The sequence below is a fragment of the Dendropsophus ebraccatus genome, chromosome 11 (genome assembly GCF_027789765.1).
Source record: "Dendropsophus ebraccatus isolate aDenEbr1 chromosome 11, aDenEbr1.pat, whole genome shotgun sequence".
NCBI lineage: Eukaryota > Metazoa > Chordata > Amphibia > Anura > Hylidae > Dendropsophus > Dendropsophus ebraccatus.
This window is the reverse complement of record NC_091464.1, coordinates 3,384,352-3,404,426: the sequence shown is the minus strand read 5'-3', so window position 1 is coordinate 3,404,426 and position 20,075 is coordinate 3,384,352. Positions and strand designations below refer to the sequence as shown.

General features: G+C 45.0%; 1 protein-coding gene across 2 annotated transcripts; it reads left to right on the top strand.

Annotated features, from left to right (window-relative positions):
* The first annotated feature begins 7,366 nt into the window (after positions 1–7,366).
* LOC138767466 (serine/arginine repetitive matrix protein 5-like) lies at positions 7,367–18,909 on the top strand. 2 transcript variants are annotated; one of them, XR_011358800.1, is made up of 3 exons: positions 7,367–8,257; positions 16,669–17,831; positions 18,805–18,909. XR_011358800.1 is itself a non-coding variant. In XM_069944972.1 (2 exons), exons 1-2 carry the CDS (start codon positions 8,125–8,127, stop codon positions 17,325–17,327), a joined length of 792 nt encoding a protein of 263 aa, XP_069801073.1. In that variant the 5' UTR covers positions 7,367–8,124; the 3' UTR covers positions 17,328–18,909. The 2 variants fall into 2 exon arrangements, 1 of the variants encoding a protein (XP_069801073.1); XM_069944972.1 differs by having other exon boundaries at positions 16,669–18,909.
* The last annotated feature ends 1,166 nt before the right edge of the window (positions 18,910–20,075 follow it).

Genomic DNA, 20,075 nt, shown 5'->3' with positions numbered 1-20,075 from the left:
GCTTTCAGCACTGCTATTCCAGTGTGAATTCCTGTTTACCTGCTCAGCTGTTTAGTTTTCAGCACTGCTATACCAGTGTGAATTCCTGTCTCACCCCTAGCATAAGTATGGTCTTGTGCTCATATGTTGAGCATATATGGCATTTGGGGCAAAGGTGTATATATTACACATACACTAGTGTGATCTGTGTTTTATGATGTATTTTGCTATTATGAATCACTAGTCTTTTGTCTCCACAAGCTGATCAGACTTATTTAGTTCGCAGCTGTGCGGTGATGCAGATGCAGTCAGAGAGGTGGGCGGTCCACTGCCCTGCCCCCCCGCCGGCTGGTAACTATTTATTGTGATCTAACTTAGTGGAGGATAGCCATGATTAAGGCTGCGGTGTAGCAGCCGAAACGCGTAGGCTTCAGTTGGGGGCATGCCGCACGTGTGTACGGTGACGGAGATACAATAAACAACGCACTTGATTCCACCTTGCCGGGAGCTGGACTCGTTTCTTTTCTGCAATTACCCAGTATACACATACATTACCCAGTATTTATCCATACATTACCCAGTATACACACATACATTACCCAGTATATATCCATACATTACCCAGTATTTATCCATACATTACCCAGTATACATCCATACATTACCCAGTATACACATACATTACCCAGTATATATCCATACATTACCCAGTATATATCCATACATTACCCAGTATATATCCATACATTACCCAGTATATATCCATACATTACCCAGTATTTATCCATACATTACCCAGTATACACACATACATTACCCAGTATATATCCATACATTACCCAGTATTTATCCATACATTACCCAGTATACATCCATACATTACCCAGTATACACATACATTACCCAGTATATATCCATACATTACCCAGTATATATCCATACATTACCCAGTATATATCCATACATTACCCAGTATATATCCATAAATTACCCAGTATACACATACATTACCCAGTATACATCCATACATTACCCAGTATACACATACATTACCCAGTATACACATACATTACCCAGTATACATCCATACATTACCCAGTATACACATACATTACCCAGTATACATCCATACATTACCCAGTATACATCCATACATTACCCAGTATATATATCCATACATTACCCAGTATATATCCATACATTACCCAGTATATATCCATACATTACCCAGTATACACATACATTACCCAGTATATATATCCATACATTACCCAGTATATATCCATACATTACCCAGTATATATCCATAAATTACCCAGTATATATCCATACATTACCCAGTATATATCCATACATTACCCAGTATACACATACATTACCCAGTATATATCCATACATTACCCAGTATACACACATACATTACCCAGTATACATCCATACATTACCCAGTATATATCCATACATTACCCAGTATACATCCATACATTACCCAGTATATATCCATACATTACCCAGTATACATCCATACATTACCCAGTATACACACATACATTACCCAGTATACACCCATACATTACCCAGTATATATCCATACATTACCCAGTATACACACATACATTACCCAGTATACACACATACATTACCCAGTATATATCCATACATTACCCAGTATACACACATACATTACCCAGTATACATCCATACATTACCCAGTATATACACATACATTACCCAGTATACATCCATACATTACCCAGTATACACATACATTACCCAGTATACATCCATACATTACCCAGTATACATCCATACATTACCCAGTATATATCCATACATTACCCAGTATATATCCATACATTACCCAGTATACACATACATTACCCAGTATACACATACATTACCCAGTATACACACACATTACCCAGTATACATCCATACATTACCCAGTATATATCCATACATTACCCAGTATATATCCATACATTACCCAGTATACACATACATAACCCAGTATACACACACATTACCCAGTATATATCCATACATTACCCAGTATACACATACATTACCCAGTATACATCCATACATTACCCAGTATACATCCATACATTACACAGTATATATCCATACATTACCCAGTATATATCCATACATTACCCAGAATACGCACATACATTACCCAGTATACACACACATTACCCAGTATACATCCATACATTACCCAGTATACACACACATTACCCAGTATACATCCATACATTACCCAGTATACACACACATTACCCAGTATATATCCATACATTACCCAGTATACACATACATTACCCAGTATACATCCATACATTACCCAGTATACATCCATACATTACACAGTATATATCCATACATTACCCAGTATATATCCATACATTACCCAGTATACATCCATACATTACCCAGTATACACACACACATTACCCAGTATATGCACATACATTACCCAGTATATAGCCATACATTACCCAGTATATATCCATACATTACCCAGTATATGCACATACATTACCCAGTATATAGCCATACATTACCCAGTATATATCCATACATTACCCAGTATACGCACATACATTACCCATTATACGCACATACATTACCCAGTATACATCCATACATTACCCAGTATACATCCATACATTACCCAGTATATATCCGTACATAACTCAGTATATATCCATACATTACCCAGTATACACACATTACCCAGTATATATCCATGCATTACCCAGTAAATATCCATACATTACCCAGTATACACATACATTACCCAGTATAGACACACACACATTACCCAGAATACATCCATACATTACCCAGTATACACATACATTACCCAGTATACACATACATTACCCAGTATACATCCATACATTACCCAGTATACACATACATTACCCAGTATACACACATACATTACCCAGTATACACACATACATTACCCAGTATACACACATACATTACCCAGTATACACATACATTACCCAGTATACACACATACATTACCCAGTATATATCCATACATTACCCAGTATATATCCATACATTACCCAGTTTACACATACATTACCCAATATACATCCATACATTACCCAGTATATATCCATACATTACCCAGTATACATCCATACATTACCCAGTATACACATACATTACCCAGTATATATCCATGCATTACCCAGTATATATCCATACATTACCCAGTATACACATACATTACCCAGTATACATCTATAAATTACCCAGTATATGCACATACATTACCCAGTATATATCCATACATTACCCAATATACACACACATTACCCAGTATACACACACATTACCCAGTATACATCTATACATTACCCAGTATATGCACATACATTACCCAGTAAACATACATTACCCAGTATATATCCATACATTACCCAGTATATATCCATAAATTACCCAGTATACACACATACATTACCCAGTATATATCCATACATTACCCAGTATATATCCATACATTACCCAGTATACACATACATTACCCAGTAAACATACATTACCCAGTATATATCCATACATTACCCAGTATATATCCATAAATTACCCAGTATATATATCCATACATTACCCAGTATATATATCCATACATTACCCAGTATATATATCCATACATTACCCAGTATATATCCATACATTACCCAGTATATATCCATAAATTACCCAGTATATATCCATACATTACCCAGTATATATATCCATACATTACCCAGTATATATCCATACATTACCCAGTATACATCCATACATTACCCAGTATACATCCATACATTACCCAGTATATATCCATACATTACCCAGTATATATCCATACATTACCCAGTATATATCCATACATTACCCAGTATATATCCATACATTACCCAGTATACACATACATTACCCAGTATATATCCATACATTACCCAGTATACATCCATACATTACCCAGTATATATCCATACATTACCCAGTATACACACATACATTACCCAGTATACATCCATACATTACCCAGTATATATCCATAAATTACCCAGTATACATCCATACATTACCCAGTATACATCCATACATTACCCAGTATATATCCATACATTACCCAGTATACACACATACATTACCCAGTATACACATACATTACCCAGTATATATCCATACATTACCCAGTATACACATACATTACCCAGTATACATCCATACATTACCCAGTATACATCCATACATTACCCAGTATACACATACATTACCCAGTATATATCCATACATTACCCAGTATACACACACACATTACCCAGTATACACACATACATTACCCAGTAAACATTCATACATAACCCAGAATACGCACATACATTACCCAGTATACACACACATTACCCAGTATACACACACATTACCCAGTATACACACACATTACCCAGTATACACACATACATTACCCAGTATACACACATACATTACCCAGTATACACATACATTACCCAGTATACATCCATACATTACCTTACTGGACATGGATACAGTAAGTATAGCGGTTATATAGCTGCCTTCAGGAGACTGGGCCTGGATACAGTAAGTATAGCTGTTATATAGCTGCCTTCAGGAGACTGGACCTGGATACAGTAAGTATAGCTATTATATAGCTGCCTTCAGGAGACTGGACCTGGATACAGTAAGTATAGCTGGTATATAGCAGCCTTCAGGAGACTGGGCCTGGATACAGTAAGTATAGCTGTTATATAGCTGCCTTCAGGACACTGGACCTGGATACAGTAAGTATAGCTGTTATATAGCTGCCTTCATGAGACTGGACCTGGATACAGTAAGTACAGCTGTTATATAGCTGCCTTCAGGAGACTGGGCCTGGATACAGTAAGTATAGCTGTTGTATAGCTGCCTTTAGGAGACTGGACCTGGATACAGTAAGTATAGCTGTTATATAGCAGCCTTCAGGAGACTGGACCTGGATACAGTAAGTATAGCTGTTATATAGCTGCCTTCAGGAGACTGGACCTGGATACAGTAAGTATAGCTGTTATATAGCAGCCTTCAGGAGACTGGACCTGGATACAGTAAGTATAGCTGTTATATAGCAGCCTTCAGGAGACTGGACCTGGATACAGTAAGTATAGCTGTTATATAGCTGCCTTCAGGAGACTGGACCTGGATACAGTAAGTATAGCTGTTATATAGCTGCCTTCAGGAGACTGGACCTGGATACAGTAAGTATAGCTGTTATATAGCAGTCAGGAGGCTGGACCTGGTTACAGTAAGTATAGCTGTTATATAGCGGCCTTCAGGAGACTGGACCTGGATACAGTAAGTATAGCTGGTATATAGCAGCCTTCAGGAGACTGGACCTGGATACAGTAAGTATAGCTGTTATATAGCGGCCTTCAGGAGACTGGACCTGGATACAGTAAGTATAGCTGTTATATAACTGTCTTCAGGAGACTTGACCTGGATACAGTAAGTATTGCTGGTATATAGCTGCCTTCAGGAGACTGGACCTGGATACAGTAAGTATAGCTGTTATATAGCTGCCTTCAGGAGACTGGACCTGGTTACAGTAAGTATAGCTTTTATATAGCAGCCTTCAGGAGACTGGACCTGGATACAGTAAGTATAGCTGTTATATAGCAGCCTTCAGGGGACTGGACCTGGATACAGTAAGTATAGCTGTTATATAGCAGCCTTCAGGAGACTGGACCTGGTTACAGTAAGTATAGCTGTTATATAGCTGCCTTCAGGAGACTGGACCTGGATACAGTAAGTCTAGCTGTTATATAGCTGCCTTCAGGAGACTGGACCTGGATATAGTAAGTATAGCTGTTATATAGCAGCCTTCAGGAGACTGGACCTGGATAAAGTGAGTATAGCTGGTATATAGCTGCCTTCAGGAGACTGGACCTGGATACAGTAAGTATAGCTGTTATATAGCAGTCAGGAGACTGGACCTGGATACAGTAAGTATAGCTGTTATATAGCAGTCAGGAGACTGGACCTGGATACAGTAAGTATAGCTGGTATATAGCTGCCTTCAGGAGACTGGACCTGGATACAGTAAGTATAGCTGTTATATAGCAGCCTTCAGGAGACTGGACCTGGATACAGTAAGTATAGCTGTTATATAGCAGTCAGGAGACTGGACCTGGATACAGTAAGTATAGCTGTTATATAGCTGCCTTCAGGAGACTGGACCTGGATACAGTAAGTATAGCTGGTATATAGCAGTCAGGAGACTGGACCTGGATATAGTAAGTATAGCTGTTATATAGCTGCCTTCAGGAGACTGACTGGACCTGGATACAGTAAGTATAGCTGTTATATAGCTGCCTTCAGGAGACTGGACCTGGTTACAGTAAGTATAGCTGTTATATAGCTGCCTTCAGGAGACTGGACCTGGATACAGTAAGTATAGCTGTTATATAGCAGTCAGGAGACTGGACCAGGATACAGTAAGTATAGCTGTTATATAGCAGTCAGGAGACTGGACCTGGATACAGTAAGTATAGCTGTTATATAGCAGTCAGGAGACTGGACCTGGATACAGTAAGTATAGCTGTTATATAGCTGCCTTCAGGAGACTGGACCTGGTTACAGTAAGTATAGCTTTTATATAGCAGCCTTCAGGAGACTGGACCTGGATACAGTAAGTATAGCTGTTATATAGCAGCCTTCAGGGGACTGGACCTGGATACAGTAAGTATAGCTGTTATATAGCAGCATTCAGGAGACTGGACCTGGTTACAGTAAGTATAGCTGTTATATAGCTGCCTTCAGGAGACTGGACCTGGATACAGTAAGTCTAGCTGTTATATAGCTGCCTTCAGGAGACTGGACCTGGATATAGTAAGTATAGCTGTTATATAGCAGCCTTCAGGAGACTGGACCTGGATAAAGTGAGTATAGCTGGTATATAGCTGCCTTCAGGAGACTGGACCTGGATACAGTAAGTATAGCTGTTATATAGCAGTCAGGAGACTGGACCTGGATACAGTAAGTATAGCTGTTATATAGCAGTCAGCAGACTGGACCTGGATACAGTAAGTATAGCTGGTATATAGCTGCCTTCAGGAGACTGGACCTGGATACAGTAAGTATAGCTGTTATATAGCAGCCTTCAGGAGACTGGACCTGGATACAGTAAGTATAGCTGTTATATAGCAGTCAGGAGACTGGACCTGGATACAGTAAGTATAGCTGTTATATAGCTGCCTTCAGGAGACTGGACCTGGATACAGTAAGCATAGCTGGTATATAGCAGTCAGGAGACTGGACCTGGATATAGTAAGTATAGCTGTTATATAGCTGCCTTCAGGAGACTGACTGGACCTGGATACAGTAAGTATAGCTGTTATATAGCTGCCTTCAGGAGACTGGACCTGGTTACAGTAAGTATAGCTTTTATATAGCAGCCTTCAGGAGACTGGACCTGGATAAAGTAAGTATAGCTGGTATATAGCTGCCTTCTGGAGACTGGACCTGGATTTCTGGTAAGTTCAGCTTTGTTTTTTAGCATGATAACAAAACGAATGTATGTTGCAAACTTGCTTTATTTGACATCTGTTGATTTAGATTTTGAAAGTTCTAATGACAGGGACACTTTCAGTTATACCACCTTCTTCCCCCAGACAGCGAACACTCCCGCCAAATATACAATGACGGGCCAGAAGCTGTGGGCACCGCCGCTCATTGCCTAGTAGAAGTGGTGTCATTCACTTCAATGGGAGCTGTGCTGCAGTAACCCAGAGACACCGCTGCATGATAAATGTAGTTTCTGTTTCAGATCCCTCTCATTGAGGATATGCTGGAGCCGCGGACAATTGGCGGGGGTGGTGGATGTCCTGAGATATCAGTGTAAACGGCCCAGAAAGCCCCTTAAAGGAAAATTAAAAATGATTTCCCCAAACACAACCAGTTCATAGCTGGACTGACGTCAGGTAAACCCGTGGTGTCGGACATCTTTCCAGCAGTCCGTGGTATTGGTTAGTATGTAGCAGGGCTGTCGCACTCGGGGCTGTCGCACTCGGGGCTGTCGCACTCGGGGCTGTCACACTCGGGGCTGTCACACTCGAGCCTCCAGCTCTTCTTTTTATGCCTTTTATGCTTTTTATTATTTTTATCTGCAGCAAAAACAGATGCATCCGGCTTATGTGGAATCACAGTGAGAAGGAGACGATACCAGCAAGACGTGGTCAGACTGATGGAGAAGAACATCGGCCTAGAGGTAAGGGGGGAGATTGGATGAATGCTCTGAGGATGCGTCTATTATCCAGCGAGGCCGCCCTTTAGGTTATGTCTGGTGTGGAAGTAAATGGGGTCGGGCAGCATTAGTACATACACGGGGTATAGCGGCAGTATTACATACACGGGGTGTAGCGGCAGTATTACATACATGAGGTCGGGCAGCAGTATTACATACACGGGGTGTAGCGGCAGTATTACATACATGGGGTGTAGCGGCAGTATTACATACACGGGGTGTAGCGGCAGTATTACATACACGGGGTGTAGCGGCAGTATTACATACATGGGGTGTAGCGGCAGTATTACATACACGGGGTTTAGCTGCAGTATTACATACACGGGGTGTAGCGGCAGTATTACATACACGGGGTGTAGCGGCAGTATTACATACACTGAGTGTGGCGGTAGTATTACATACACGGGGTGTAGCGGCAGTATTACATACATGAGGTCGGGCAGCAGTATTACATACACGGGGTGTAGCAGCAGTATTACATACACAGGGTGTAGCAGCAGTATTACATACACGGGGTGTAGCGGCAGTATTACATACACGGAGTGTGGCGGTAGTATTACATACACGGGGTGTGGCGGCAGTATTACATACACGGGGTGTAGCGGCAGTATTACATACACGGGGTGTAGCGGCAGTATTACATACACGGGGTGTAGCGGCAGTATTACATACACAGGCTCGGGCGGCAGTATTACATACACAGGCTCGGGCGGCAGTATTACATACACGAGCTGTAGCGGCAGTATTACATACACGGAGTGTAGCGGCAGTATTACATACACAGGGTGTGGCAGCAGTATTACATACAAAGGCTCGGGCGGCAGTATTACATACACGGGGTGTGGCGGCAGTATTACATACACGAGCTGTAGCGGCAGTATTACATACACGGGGTGTAGCAGCAGTATTACATACACGGGGTGTAGCGGCAGTATTACATACACGGAGTGTGGCAGTAGTATTACATACACGGGGTGTAGCGGCAGTATTACATGGGGTGTGGCGGTAGTATTACATACACGGGGTGTAGCGGCAGTATTACATGGGGTGTGGCGGCAGTATTACATACACGGGGTGTAGCGGCAGTATTACATACACGGGGTGTAGCGGCAGTATTACATACATGAGGTCGGGCAGCAGTATTACATACACGGGGTGTAGCAGCAGTATTACATACACGGGGTGTAGCGGCAGTATTACATACACGGGGTGTAGCGGCAGTATTACATACATGAGGTCGGGCAGCAGTATTACATACACGGGGTGTAGCGGCAGTATTACATACACGGGGTGTAGCGGCAGTATTACATACACGGGGTGTAGCAGCAGTATTACATACACGGGGTGTAGCGGCAGTATTACATACACGGAGTGTGGCAGTAGTATTACATACACGGGGTGTAGCGGCAGTATTACATGGGGTGTGGCGGTAGTATTACATACACGGGGTGTAGCGGCAGTATTACATGGGGTGTGGCGGCAGTATTACATACACGGGGTGTAGCGGCAGTATTACATACACGGGGTGTAGCGGCAGTATTACATACATGAGGTCGGGCAGCAGTATTACATACACGGGGTGTAGCAGCAGTATTACATACACGGGGTGTAGCGGCAGTATTACATACACGGGGTGTAGCGGCAGTATTACATACATGAGGTCGGGCAGCAGTATTACATACACGGGGTGTAGCAGCAGTATTACATACACGGGGTGTAGCGGCAGTATTACATACACGGGGTGTAGCGGCAGTATTACATACATGAGGTCGGGCAGCAGTATTACATACACGGGGTGTAGCGGCAGTATTACATACACGGAGTGTGGCGGCAGTATTACATACACGGGGTGTAGCGGCAGTATTACATACACGGGGTGTGGCGGCAGTATTACATACACGGGGTGTGGCGGCAGTATTACATACACGGGGTGTGGCGGCAGTATTACATACACGGGGTGTGGCGGCAGTATTACATACACGGGGTGTGGCGGCAGTATTACATACACGGGGTGTAGCGGCAGTATTACATACACAGGCTCGGGCGGCAGTATTACATACACGAGCTGTAGCGGCAGTATTACATACACGGAGTGTAGCTGCAGTATTACATACACGGAGTTTAGCGGCAGTATTACATACACGGGGTGTAGCGGCAGTATTACATACACAGGCTCGAGCGGCAGTATTACATACACGGGGTGTAGCGGCAGTATTACATACACGGAGTGTAGCGGCAGTATTACATACACGGAGTGTAGCGGCAGTATTACATACACGGAGTGTAGCGGCAGTATTACATACACGGAGTGTAGCGGCAGTATTACATACACGGAGTGTAGCGGCAGTATTACATACACGGGGTGTGGCAGCAGTATTACATACACAGGCTCGGGCGGCAGTATTACATACACGAGCTGTAGCGGCAGTATTACATACACGGAGTGTAGCTGCAGTATTACATACACGGAGTGTAGCGGCAGTATTACATACACGGGGTGTAGCGGCAGTATTACATACACAGGCTCGGGCGGCAGTATTACATACACGGGGTGTAGCGGCAGTATTACATACACGGAGTGTAGCGGCAGTATTACATACACGGAGTGTAGCGGCAGTATTACATACACGGAGTGTAGCGGCAGTATTACATACACGGGGTGTGGCAGCAGTATTACATACACAGGCTCGGGCGGCAGTATTACATACACGGGGTGTCGCGGCAGTATTACATACACAGGCTCGGGCAGCAGTATTACATACACGGGGTGTAGCGGCAGTATTACATACACGGGGTGTAGTGGCAGTATTACATACACGGGGTGTGGCAGCAGTATTACATACACAGGCTCGGGCGGCAGTATTACATACACGGGGTGTAGCGGCAGTATTACATACACGGAGTGTAGCGGCAGTATTACATACACGGAGTGTAGCGGCAGTATTACATACACGGGGTGTGGCAGCAGTATTACATACACAGGCTCGGGCGGCAGTATTACATACACGGGGTGTAGCGGCAGTATTACATACACAGGCTCGGGCGGCAGTATTACATACACGGGGTGTAGCGGCAGTATTACATACACGGGGTGTAGCGGCAGTATTACATACACGGGGTGTGGCAGCAGTATTACATACACAGGCTCGGGCGGCAGTATTACATACACGGGGTGTAGCGGCAGTATTACATACACGGAGTGTAGCGGCAGTATTACATACACGGAGTGTAGCGGCAGTATTACATACACGGAGTGTAGCGGCAGTATTACATACACGGGGTGTGGCAGCAGTATTACATACACAGGCTCGGGCGGCAGTATTACATACACGGGGTGTAGCGGCAGTATTACATACATGAGGTCGGGCAGCAGTATTACATACACGGGGTGTAGCAGCAGTATTACATACACGGGGTGTAGCGGCAGTATTACATACAAAGGGTGTAGCGGCAGTATTACATACACGGGGTGTAGCGGCAGTATTACATACACGGGGTGTGGCAGCAGTATTACATACACAGGCTCGGGCGGCAGTATTACATACACGGAGTGTAGCGGCAGTATTACATACACGGAGTGTAGCGGCAGTATTACATACACGGGGTGTGGCAGCAGTATTACATACACAGGCTCGGGCGGCAGTATTACATACACGGGGTGTAGTGGCAGTATTACATACATGAGGTCGGGCAGCAGTATTACATACACGGGGTGTAGCAGCAGTATTACATACACGGGGTGTAGCGGCAGTATTACATACAAAGGGTTGTAGCGGTTATATTACATATACGGGGTGTAGCAGCCGCGGTATGATATTGATCCACTATGCCGCCCAGGGAAGGACTCCGCTTCAGGGCTTCCCCGCCCGTGCTGTCCGTGTTTCACATGGGAACAAGCCCCTCCTGGTTATCGGTCGGCGACGGACCTGTCCAGTCAGCAGCTGCCGCAGTGTCTGACCGCCACTAATCAGGAACTACGGCTCCCCACCTGCTCCAAGTAACACAGGGAGGTTTTAAAGGGATTATCCAGCGCTACAAACACGTCTGCTTTCTACCAGAGACAGCACCACTTTTGTCTTCAGTTTAGGAGTATTTTGCAATTAAAGGGGTACTCCAGTAAAACTCTTTCTTTGAAATTAACTGGTATCAGAAAGTTATATAGATTTGTAAATCCCTATAAAAAAAAAACCTCTCCTGCTCTGGACAGTTCCTGACATGGACAGAGGTGGCAGCAGAAAGCATTGTGTCAGACTGGAGAGAATACACCACTTCCTGCAGGACATACAGCAGCTGATAAGTACTAGAAGAATCTAGTATAAAATCTATATAACTTTCTGAGTTGCAAAACCTGCAGCCAAAGTGGAGATGGGCGGTGATGTCTCTGAAAGAAAACGGCCATGTTTTTCTAACACTGGAGAACCCCTTTAAGTTGGTTAAACAACAAAAAGTGTAATGGTAGTCAGCTGACATGGATGTGGGAAGATCTCAGTTCATAAAGAGAGGGTGCACAGGTCCGGCTTCGGCCAGTTGCCTGTTCGATAGTGGAAATAGCAAGGTGATGGTCCCAGCACTCCCAGGTTAAAATATCAAAAAATTCTTTATTGCATATCAAAAAATGAAGAATAAAAGCTCATAACAAGATTTGCTGATTAACCCCTTCGTGCTGCAGCTAGTTTGGGCCTTAATGACCAGGCTCATTTTTCAAAATCTGACCTGTCTCACTTAATGCTCTTATAGCTCAGCGATGCTGTAACGTATGCTAGCGATTCTGAGATTGTTTTTTCGTCACATATGGCACTTTATGGTAGTGGCAAAATTTGGTCACTACTTTGTGTGTTTTTTGTGAAAAACATCAAAATATCATGAAAAATTAAAAACATTTGCATTTTATGAACTTTGAAATTCTCTGCTTCTAAAAAAAGAAAGTCGTAGCACATAAATTAGTTACTAAGTCACATTACCAATATGTCCTCTTTATTCTGGCATAATTTGGGAAACATATTTTACTTTTTTAGGGTGTTATGGGGCTTAGAAATTTATCAGCAAATTATCACATTTTCATGAAAGTTTCCAAAACTGGTTTTTTTAGGGACCAGTTCTTTTTTTAAATGCATTTAGAAGTCTGGTATCCTGAAAACCCCCATAAGTGACCCCATTTTGGAAACTACACACCTTAAAGAATTAATCTAGGGGTATAATGAGCATTTTAACCCTACAGGGGCTGGAGGAAAGTATTCACAATTAGGCAGTAAAAAAATGGAAAATTAACATTTTCCAATATAATATATGTTTAGATTAAAGTTTCTCATTTTCAAAAGGAAAATGAGAGAAAAAGCACCCCAAAATTTGTAACGCAGGTTCTCTTGAGTACAATGGTACCCCATATGTGGGCGTAAACCACTGTATGGGCACACAGCGGGGCTCAGAAGGAAGGGAGCGCCAATTAGCTTTTCCAATGCAGATTTTGCTGAAGAAGTTTCTGAGCGCCAGGTCCGTTTGCAGCGCCCCTGTAGTGCCAGCGGAGAGAAAAACCCCCATAAGTCACCCCATTTTGGAAAGTACACCCCTCAAAGAATTCATCTTGGGGTGTGGTGAGCATTTTGACCCCACAGGTATTAGAGGAAAGTATTCAAAAGTAGACAGTAAAAATGAAAAACTCAAATTCTTCCAATAATATGTTTGTTTAGTTTGAAATTTCTCAATTTCACAAGGAACAAGAGAAAAAAAGTACCCCAAAATTTGTAACGCAGGTTCTCCTGAGTAAAAAGGTACCCCATATGTGGGCGTAAACCACTGTATGGGCACACAGCGGGGCTCAGAAGGGAAGGAGCGCCAATTAGCTTTTTTAATGCAGATTTTGCTGCAGAAGTTTCTGAGCGCCAGGTCCGTTTGCAGCGCCCCTGTAGTGCCATCAAAGTAAAATCTCGCCATAAGTCACCCCATTTTGGAAAGTGCACCCCTCAAAGAATTCATCTTGGGGTGTGGTGACCATTTTGACCCCACAGGTATTACAGGAAAGTATTCAAAAGTAGACAGTAAAAATGAAAAACTCAATTTTTTCCAATATTATGTTCTTTTAGTTTGAAATTTCTCAATTTGACGAGAAACAGGAGAGAAAACGTACCCCAAAATCTGTAACGCAGGTTCTCCTGAGTAAAACGGTACCCCATATGTGGGCATAAACCACTGTATGGGCACACAGCGGGGCTCAGAAGGGAAGGAGCGCCAATTTACTGGAGCAAAACCGTAGCTAGTAATGGTTATTAGAATAGCGCAGTTACTAAAATAAAATAAAAAAAAATGAGATTACAGGTAATGTGGGGTGGTTACGGGCAACGAGGGGTGGTTATGGGCAACCTGAGGTGGTTACAGGTAATCTGGGGTGGTTACGGACAACATGGGGTGGTCACGGGCAACCTGCTGTGGTTACGGCAACCTGGGGTGGTTACAGATAAACTGAAGTGCTTATAGGTAATCTTGGGTGGGTACCTGTAATCTGGCATGGTTACCGCAATCTGGAGAGGGTCATTGGCAATTTGGGGTGGTCAGAGGCAACATGCAGTGGTCAGAGGCGACGTGGGGTGGTTACGGGCAACCTGCTGTGCTTACAGACAATCTGGGGTGGTTACGGGCAATGTGGGGTGGTTACGGATAAACTGAAGTTCTTATAGGTAATCTCGGGTGGATACCTGTAATCTGGCATGGGCACCGCAATCTGGAGGGGGTCATTGGCAATTTGGGGTGGTCAGAGGAATCGTGGCGTGGTCAGAGGCAATGTGCAGTGGTTACGTGCAATCTGGGGGGTTACATGTAATCTGGCGTGATTACGGGAAACCTGGGGGGGTTATGTGCAACCTGGAAGGGTTACAGACAATCTGGGATTGTTACTGATAAACTGAAGTGCTTATAGGTAATTTGGGGTGGTTACGGGCAATCTGGAGGGGGTCACTGGCAATTTGCGGTGGTTACGGGCAACGTGCGGTGGTCAGATGCAAGGTGCGGTGGTTACGGGCAACGTGCGGTGGTTACGGGCAACGTGTGGTGGTTACGGGCAACGTGTGGTGGTTACGGGCAACGTGCGGTGGTTACGGGCAACGTGCGGTGGTTACGGGCAACGTGCGGTGGTTATAAGCAACGTGCGGTGGTTACGGGTAATCTGGGGTAGGGTTAGGGGTAATTAGGGAGTAAACTGCAATTATTACTATAATAAAAAGTGTGTGTTTTATTTTTTTGTATGTTTGTCACTTTTTGTACTTTACATATTCATTTTCACTGTATTACTATGATTACTGTGATATTTTCTATCTCAGTAATCATAGTTCAGTGTCAGAGACCAAATTGGTCTCTGTCACTTTAAATTTTCCAGAGTTGGCTGGTTGTGGAGCACATGCGCACTTCATAACCAGCCAGGACGTCGAGAAGGACAGAGCTCCAAGATCAGGTGAGTATATGGGGAAGGGGGGGATGACTGGGGGACGGGGATGACAGGGGGGGTGGGGGGCGACTTGGGGGGTGGGGGGACATCACTTTTTATCCCCTGTCACCAATCATTTATGGTGACAGGGGATAAAAAGTGCCGGCGGCACATGGTACAAGCGATCAGCGGTATATAGTATATACCGCTGATCGCTTGTACCGGGACCACAGGGGAGGTCCCCGATGACTGCCCCATGCTCTCTGCTACTTTCGGTGGCGGAGAGCATGGGGCTTTCATTCATTTAAACTTTTCCATCCCTGCGAACAAACATTGTTTGTTCGCAGGGATGGCGGCGGCCATCTTGGAAATGATGGCCGCCGGGGGAGGGGGGTTAGTGATTCCCTACTAGGGGGGGCTGATCTGGGGTCTGAGGGGACACTTATTTCATCTCCCCCCGCCGTGGATTCACGGCGGGGGGAGATAAAAGCAGCGGCGGCACCGGTAATCCCCTTTACCGACATAACGTTAATAGTGGCGATCGTCGGTAAGGGGGGGGGGAGCCGGGACGGACCCCACACACTGCCCCAACCCCTCAGCTACCTCCGGTAGCTGGGGGGATGGGGTGGGGGCCGTCCCGGCCCCGCAGCCTTATTCTCTGCCATCGCCGTAAAAAGCTGATGGTAGCAGAATAAGGACCCTTAGTGACCGCCGTAAAAAGCTGTATCGGCGGTCACTAAGGGGTTAATCATGGTTAGGCACGCATACACTCGAAACGCGTAGGTTTGCAGCAAATCTTGTTATGAGCTTTTATTCTTCATTTTTTGATATGCAATAAAGAATTTTTTGATATTTTAACCTGGGAGTGCTGGGACCATCACCTTGCTGTTTCCTTTAAGTTGGTTGTATGAAATGATAATGTTCTGTGATTGATTGTTAATGATGATTTTTTCTCTTGAAGATCCAGGTACCTGGGAGTTCACAGGCCAATCCTTCCAGGCGTCCAGATCCATCGTTCCAGGCGTAAAGATCCATCTTTTCAGGCATCCAGATCATTCCAGGTGTCCAGATCCATCGTTCCAGGCATCCAGATCTATTGTTTCAGGCATCCAGAACATTCCAGGTGTCCAGATCCATCGTTCCAGGCATCCAGATCCATCGTTCCAGATCCATCTTTCCAGGCGTCCAAATCGATCCTTCCAGGCGTCCAGATCCATCGTTCCAGGCATCCAGATCCATCGTTCCAGGCGTCCAAATCGATCGTTCCAGGCGTCCAGATCCATCGTTCCAGATCCATCGTTCCAGGCGTCCAGATCCATCGTTCCAGGCGTCCAAATCGATCCTTCCAGGCGTCCAAATCGATCCTTCCAGGCGTCCAGATCCATCGTTCCAGGCGTCCAGATCCATCGTTCCAGGCGTCCAGATCCATCGTTTCAGGCATCCAGAACATTCCAGGTGTCCAGATCCATCGTTCCAGGCATCCAGATCCATTGTTTCAGGCATCCAGAACATTCCAGGTGTCCAGATCCATCGTTCCAGGCATCCAGATCCATCGGTCCAGATCGATCATTCCAGGCATCCAGATCGATCATTCCAGGCATCCAGAGCCGTGGACTTTAAAGGAAATCTGCTATCATAAATTTAGGTTTCAAAAAGCTGACACTTAGATAGGAGACACTTTGTATCTTTATTCTTTCTGTCTGTGCTTCCAGAACATAGAACAATGAAGACCAGGGTACTCGTATACTGGTCTTAAGTTAGGCCCCGCCCACTTTCCCCATCAAAATTCACTAAAAGGCGAATGCCTCAGGTTGTGCGTGGTATTACAATTCAGCTCCATTCACTGCTCGTGTCTCCAGGTTGGGTACAGGTTTTCCATCTCATTTCCATTGACGTGAATGGAGCTTAATTGCAAACCACACCTGACCTGGAGACGAGTGCTGCTGTCTCTGGAAGAAAGCGGACATGTTTTTGTAGCCCTGGATAACCTCGACAGAGTATCTGTTTCTGCAAGGTAATGTTTGTATAGCACTGGCATGTATGAGATAAAATTTTTTCTTCTTAATCTTGTAGGGATTTCCGAAGCTTTGTCGTTGCCAGCACGCTGGTCAGTCGCACCAAGAAGTAAGTCTACACGCAAATTCGGTTTTTCAGTTTTCAGTTGCATTTTAGATGTTCTCCAGCGTTAGGCAACTTCTAATATCTTGCTGCTGTTACGTAGAAAACAATAAAGAGCCTGTGCTTACCTGTCCGTGCTTCCCCTGTGCCCCCTCCGCTGACGGCAGGGCCTCCACTTCTGATACAGATTCAGGAGTGACAGCTCGCTCAGCCAATCACTGACTGAGATAGGACAGCGACACGGCCAGTAATTGGCTACACAGGCTGTCACTCCCGAAGTGAAGGTGCTAAAGTCAGCGGGTGGGGCATCACACCACAGGAGGACACTGGGGAGCACAGACAGGTAAGCATCGACACCACAGGAGGACACTGGGGAGCACAGCCAGGTAAGCATCGACACCACAGGAGGACACTGGGGAGCACAGACAGGTAAGCATCGACACCACAGGAGGACACAGGGGAGCACAGCCAGGTAAGCATCGACACCACAGGAGGACACAGGGGAGCACAGCCAGGTAAGCATCGACACCACAGGAGGACACAGGGGAGCACAGCCAGGTAAGCATCGACACCACAGGAGGACACAGGGGAGCACAGCCAGGTAAGCATCGACACCACAGGAGGACACGGGAGCACAGCCAGGTAAGCATCGACACCACAGGGGAGCACAGCCAGGTAAGCATCGACACCACAGGAGGACACTGGGGAGCACAGCCAGGTAAGCATCGACACCACAGGAGGACACTGGGGAGCACAGACAGGTAAGCATCGACGCCACAGGAGGACACAGGGGAGCACAGACAGGTAAGCATCGACACCACAGGGGAGCACAGACAGGTAAGCATCGACACCACAGGGGAGCACAGCCAGGTAAGCATTGGCTCCTTATTGTTTTCTACATAACCAAGGTAAGTTATTACAAGCTGTTAATTGCTGGGCATCCCCTTAAAATACAATGCTTCTATCAAAAAATCTCCAGTCTTTCAGTTTGCGGCACCAGTTGGTTTGACAGAAAAAATTTTTGGGGTGAACAAACCCTTGAAGAATCTGTTGATGCATAATAAGCCTGATCAATGACTACATTGTATTGACATTTTGTATGAATAAAGTTATATGGTTATTAAATGTGTTTGCTTTGTTATTTTGTGCTCCTCCATATGTTCTTCTGTTATCCGCCCCCGGGGTGTTGGCTGTTGCTGTACGGGTCACTTTCCGGCTGTGCCCTCCTTATCTTCACAGACAGGATTATAGGGAATGATGACACCAGTGTAACGATAACAGCTCACAGCCTCCCCCGTCACTGCCCTCTGGACAGGTCACAGAGCATGCCCACCAAATGCTCCCATTGTAGTCAATAGGGTCTACTCCAGCCTTGTGCTCCTATGGGGCTTGCTGTAAAGAATATCTTAAAATGCTGTTAAAAGCCGCTTAGTCAAGATGGCCGCCCCCATAAAAATATACAAAAATAACATTTCAAAAATTCCAATCAGATCATAGAAACACATAAAAAAAAAAGATAGATTCCTGGTCGTGTCATTACAGTGCCGCCAGTATTCAAACACTTTCCCCGCTCCCGGCATCATACCAGGCAGGCAGAGTGTCCACTACAGGGCTTCCACGTCCGCGCTGTCAGTGTTTCACAGAACGTGGGAATCCCTTAGGCTGCCAGGAAAACATAGAAGGGGCCTATGGCTGTATCCGTGTTTTCCAAAATTCCCTAAGGCTGCATCCAACTCGCAGCGGCCAATCACAGCTCAGCTTCTAGCTCTGGTAACATGAAAGCTGAGCTGTAATTGGCTGCAGTTTACACCAGTTGTGGCGTACGGATGTGGTACATGTTGTTCTACGGGATTCTGTTCTGTAGAATAACACAGATCTGAGCAGAAACCATCCAGACAAGACCAGGGTTAAACGTTCTGGGCTTCAGTCAGGTTATTGGGGTCCATGGGTTTTCTGCAGATATGGGGTGAGAGCCGTCCGCCTCATCAGATGTTCAGCAGTGTCACCAGCTCACGACCGGCACAAACCACAGGGAACTTGGGGTAAATGTCAGCCGTGTGAGATCATCTGGCCAAATGTCATGGAAGAATTCTGGTCAAAAACCCATCCCATACCACGCACTGACTATTGGCCTTCCGGGGGCAGTGCCTGCCAGCTGCACCGTCTGTATATGCTGACGCCCTCACTAGCCACAGCCACCATGACTTCTTGTTGCAGCGGGATGTGCCAGGGGGCATATCTGTCTGGAAA

What these genes read in the sequence shown, in the direction of transcription:
- LOC138767466 (XM_069944972.1), top strand. Translation starts at nt 8,125, where the DNA reads ATGCCTTTTATGCTTTTTATTATTTTTATCTGCAGCAAAAACAGATGC. An exon ending in AGAAGAACATCGGCCTAGAG is followed by an intron (nt 8,258 to 16,668) that starts GTAAGGGGGGAG and finishes TTTCTCTTGAAG; the next exon opens with ATCCAGGTACCTGGGAGTTC.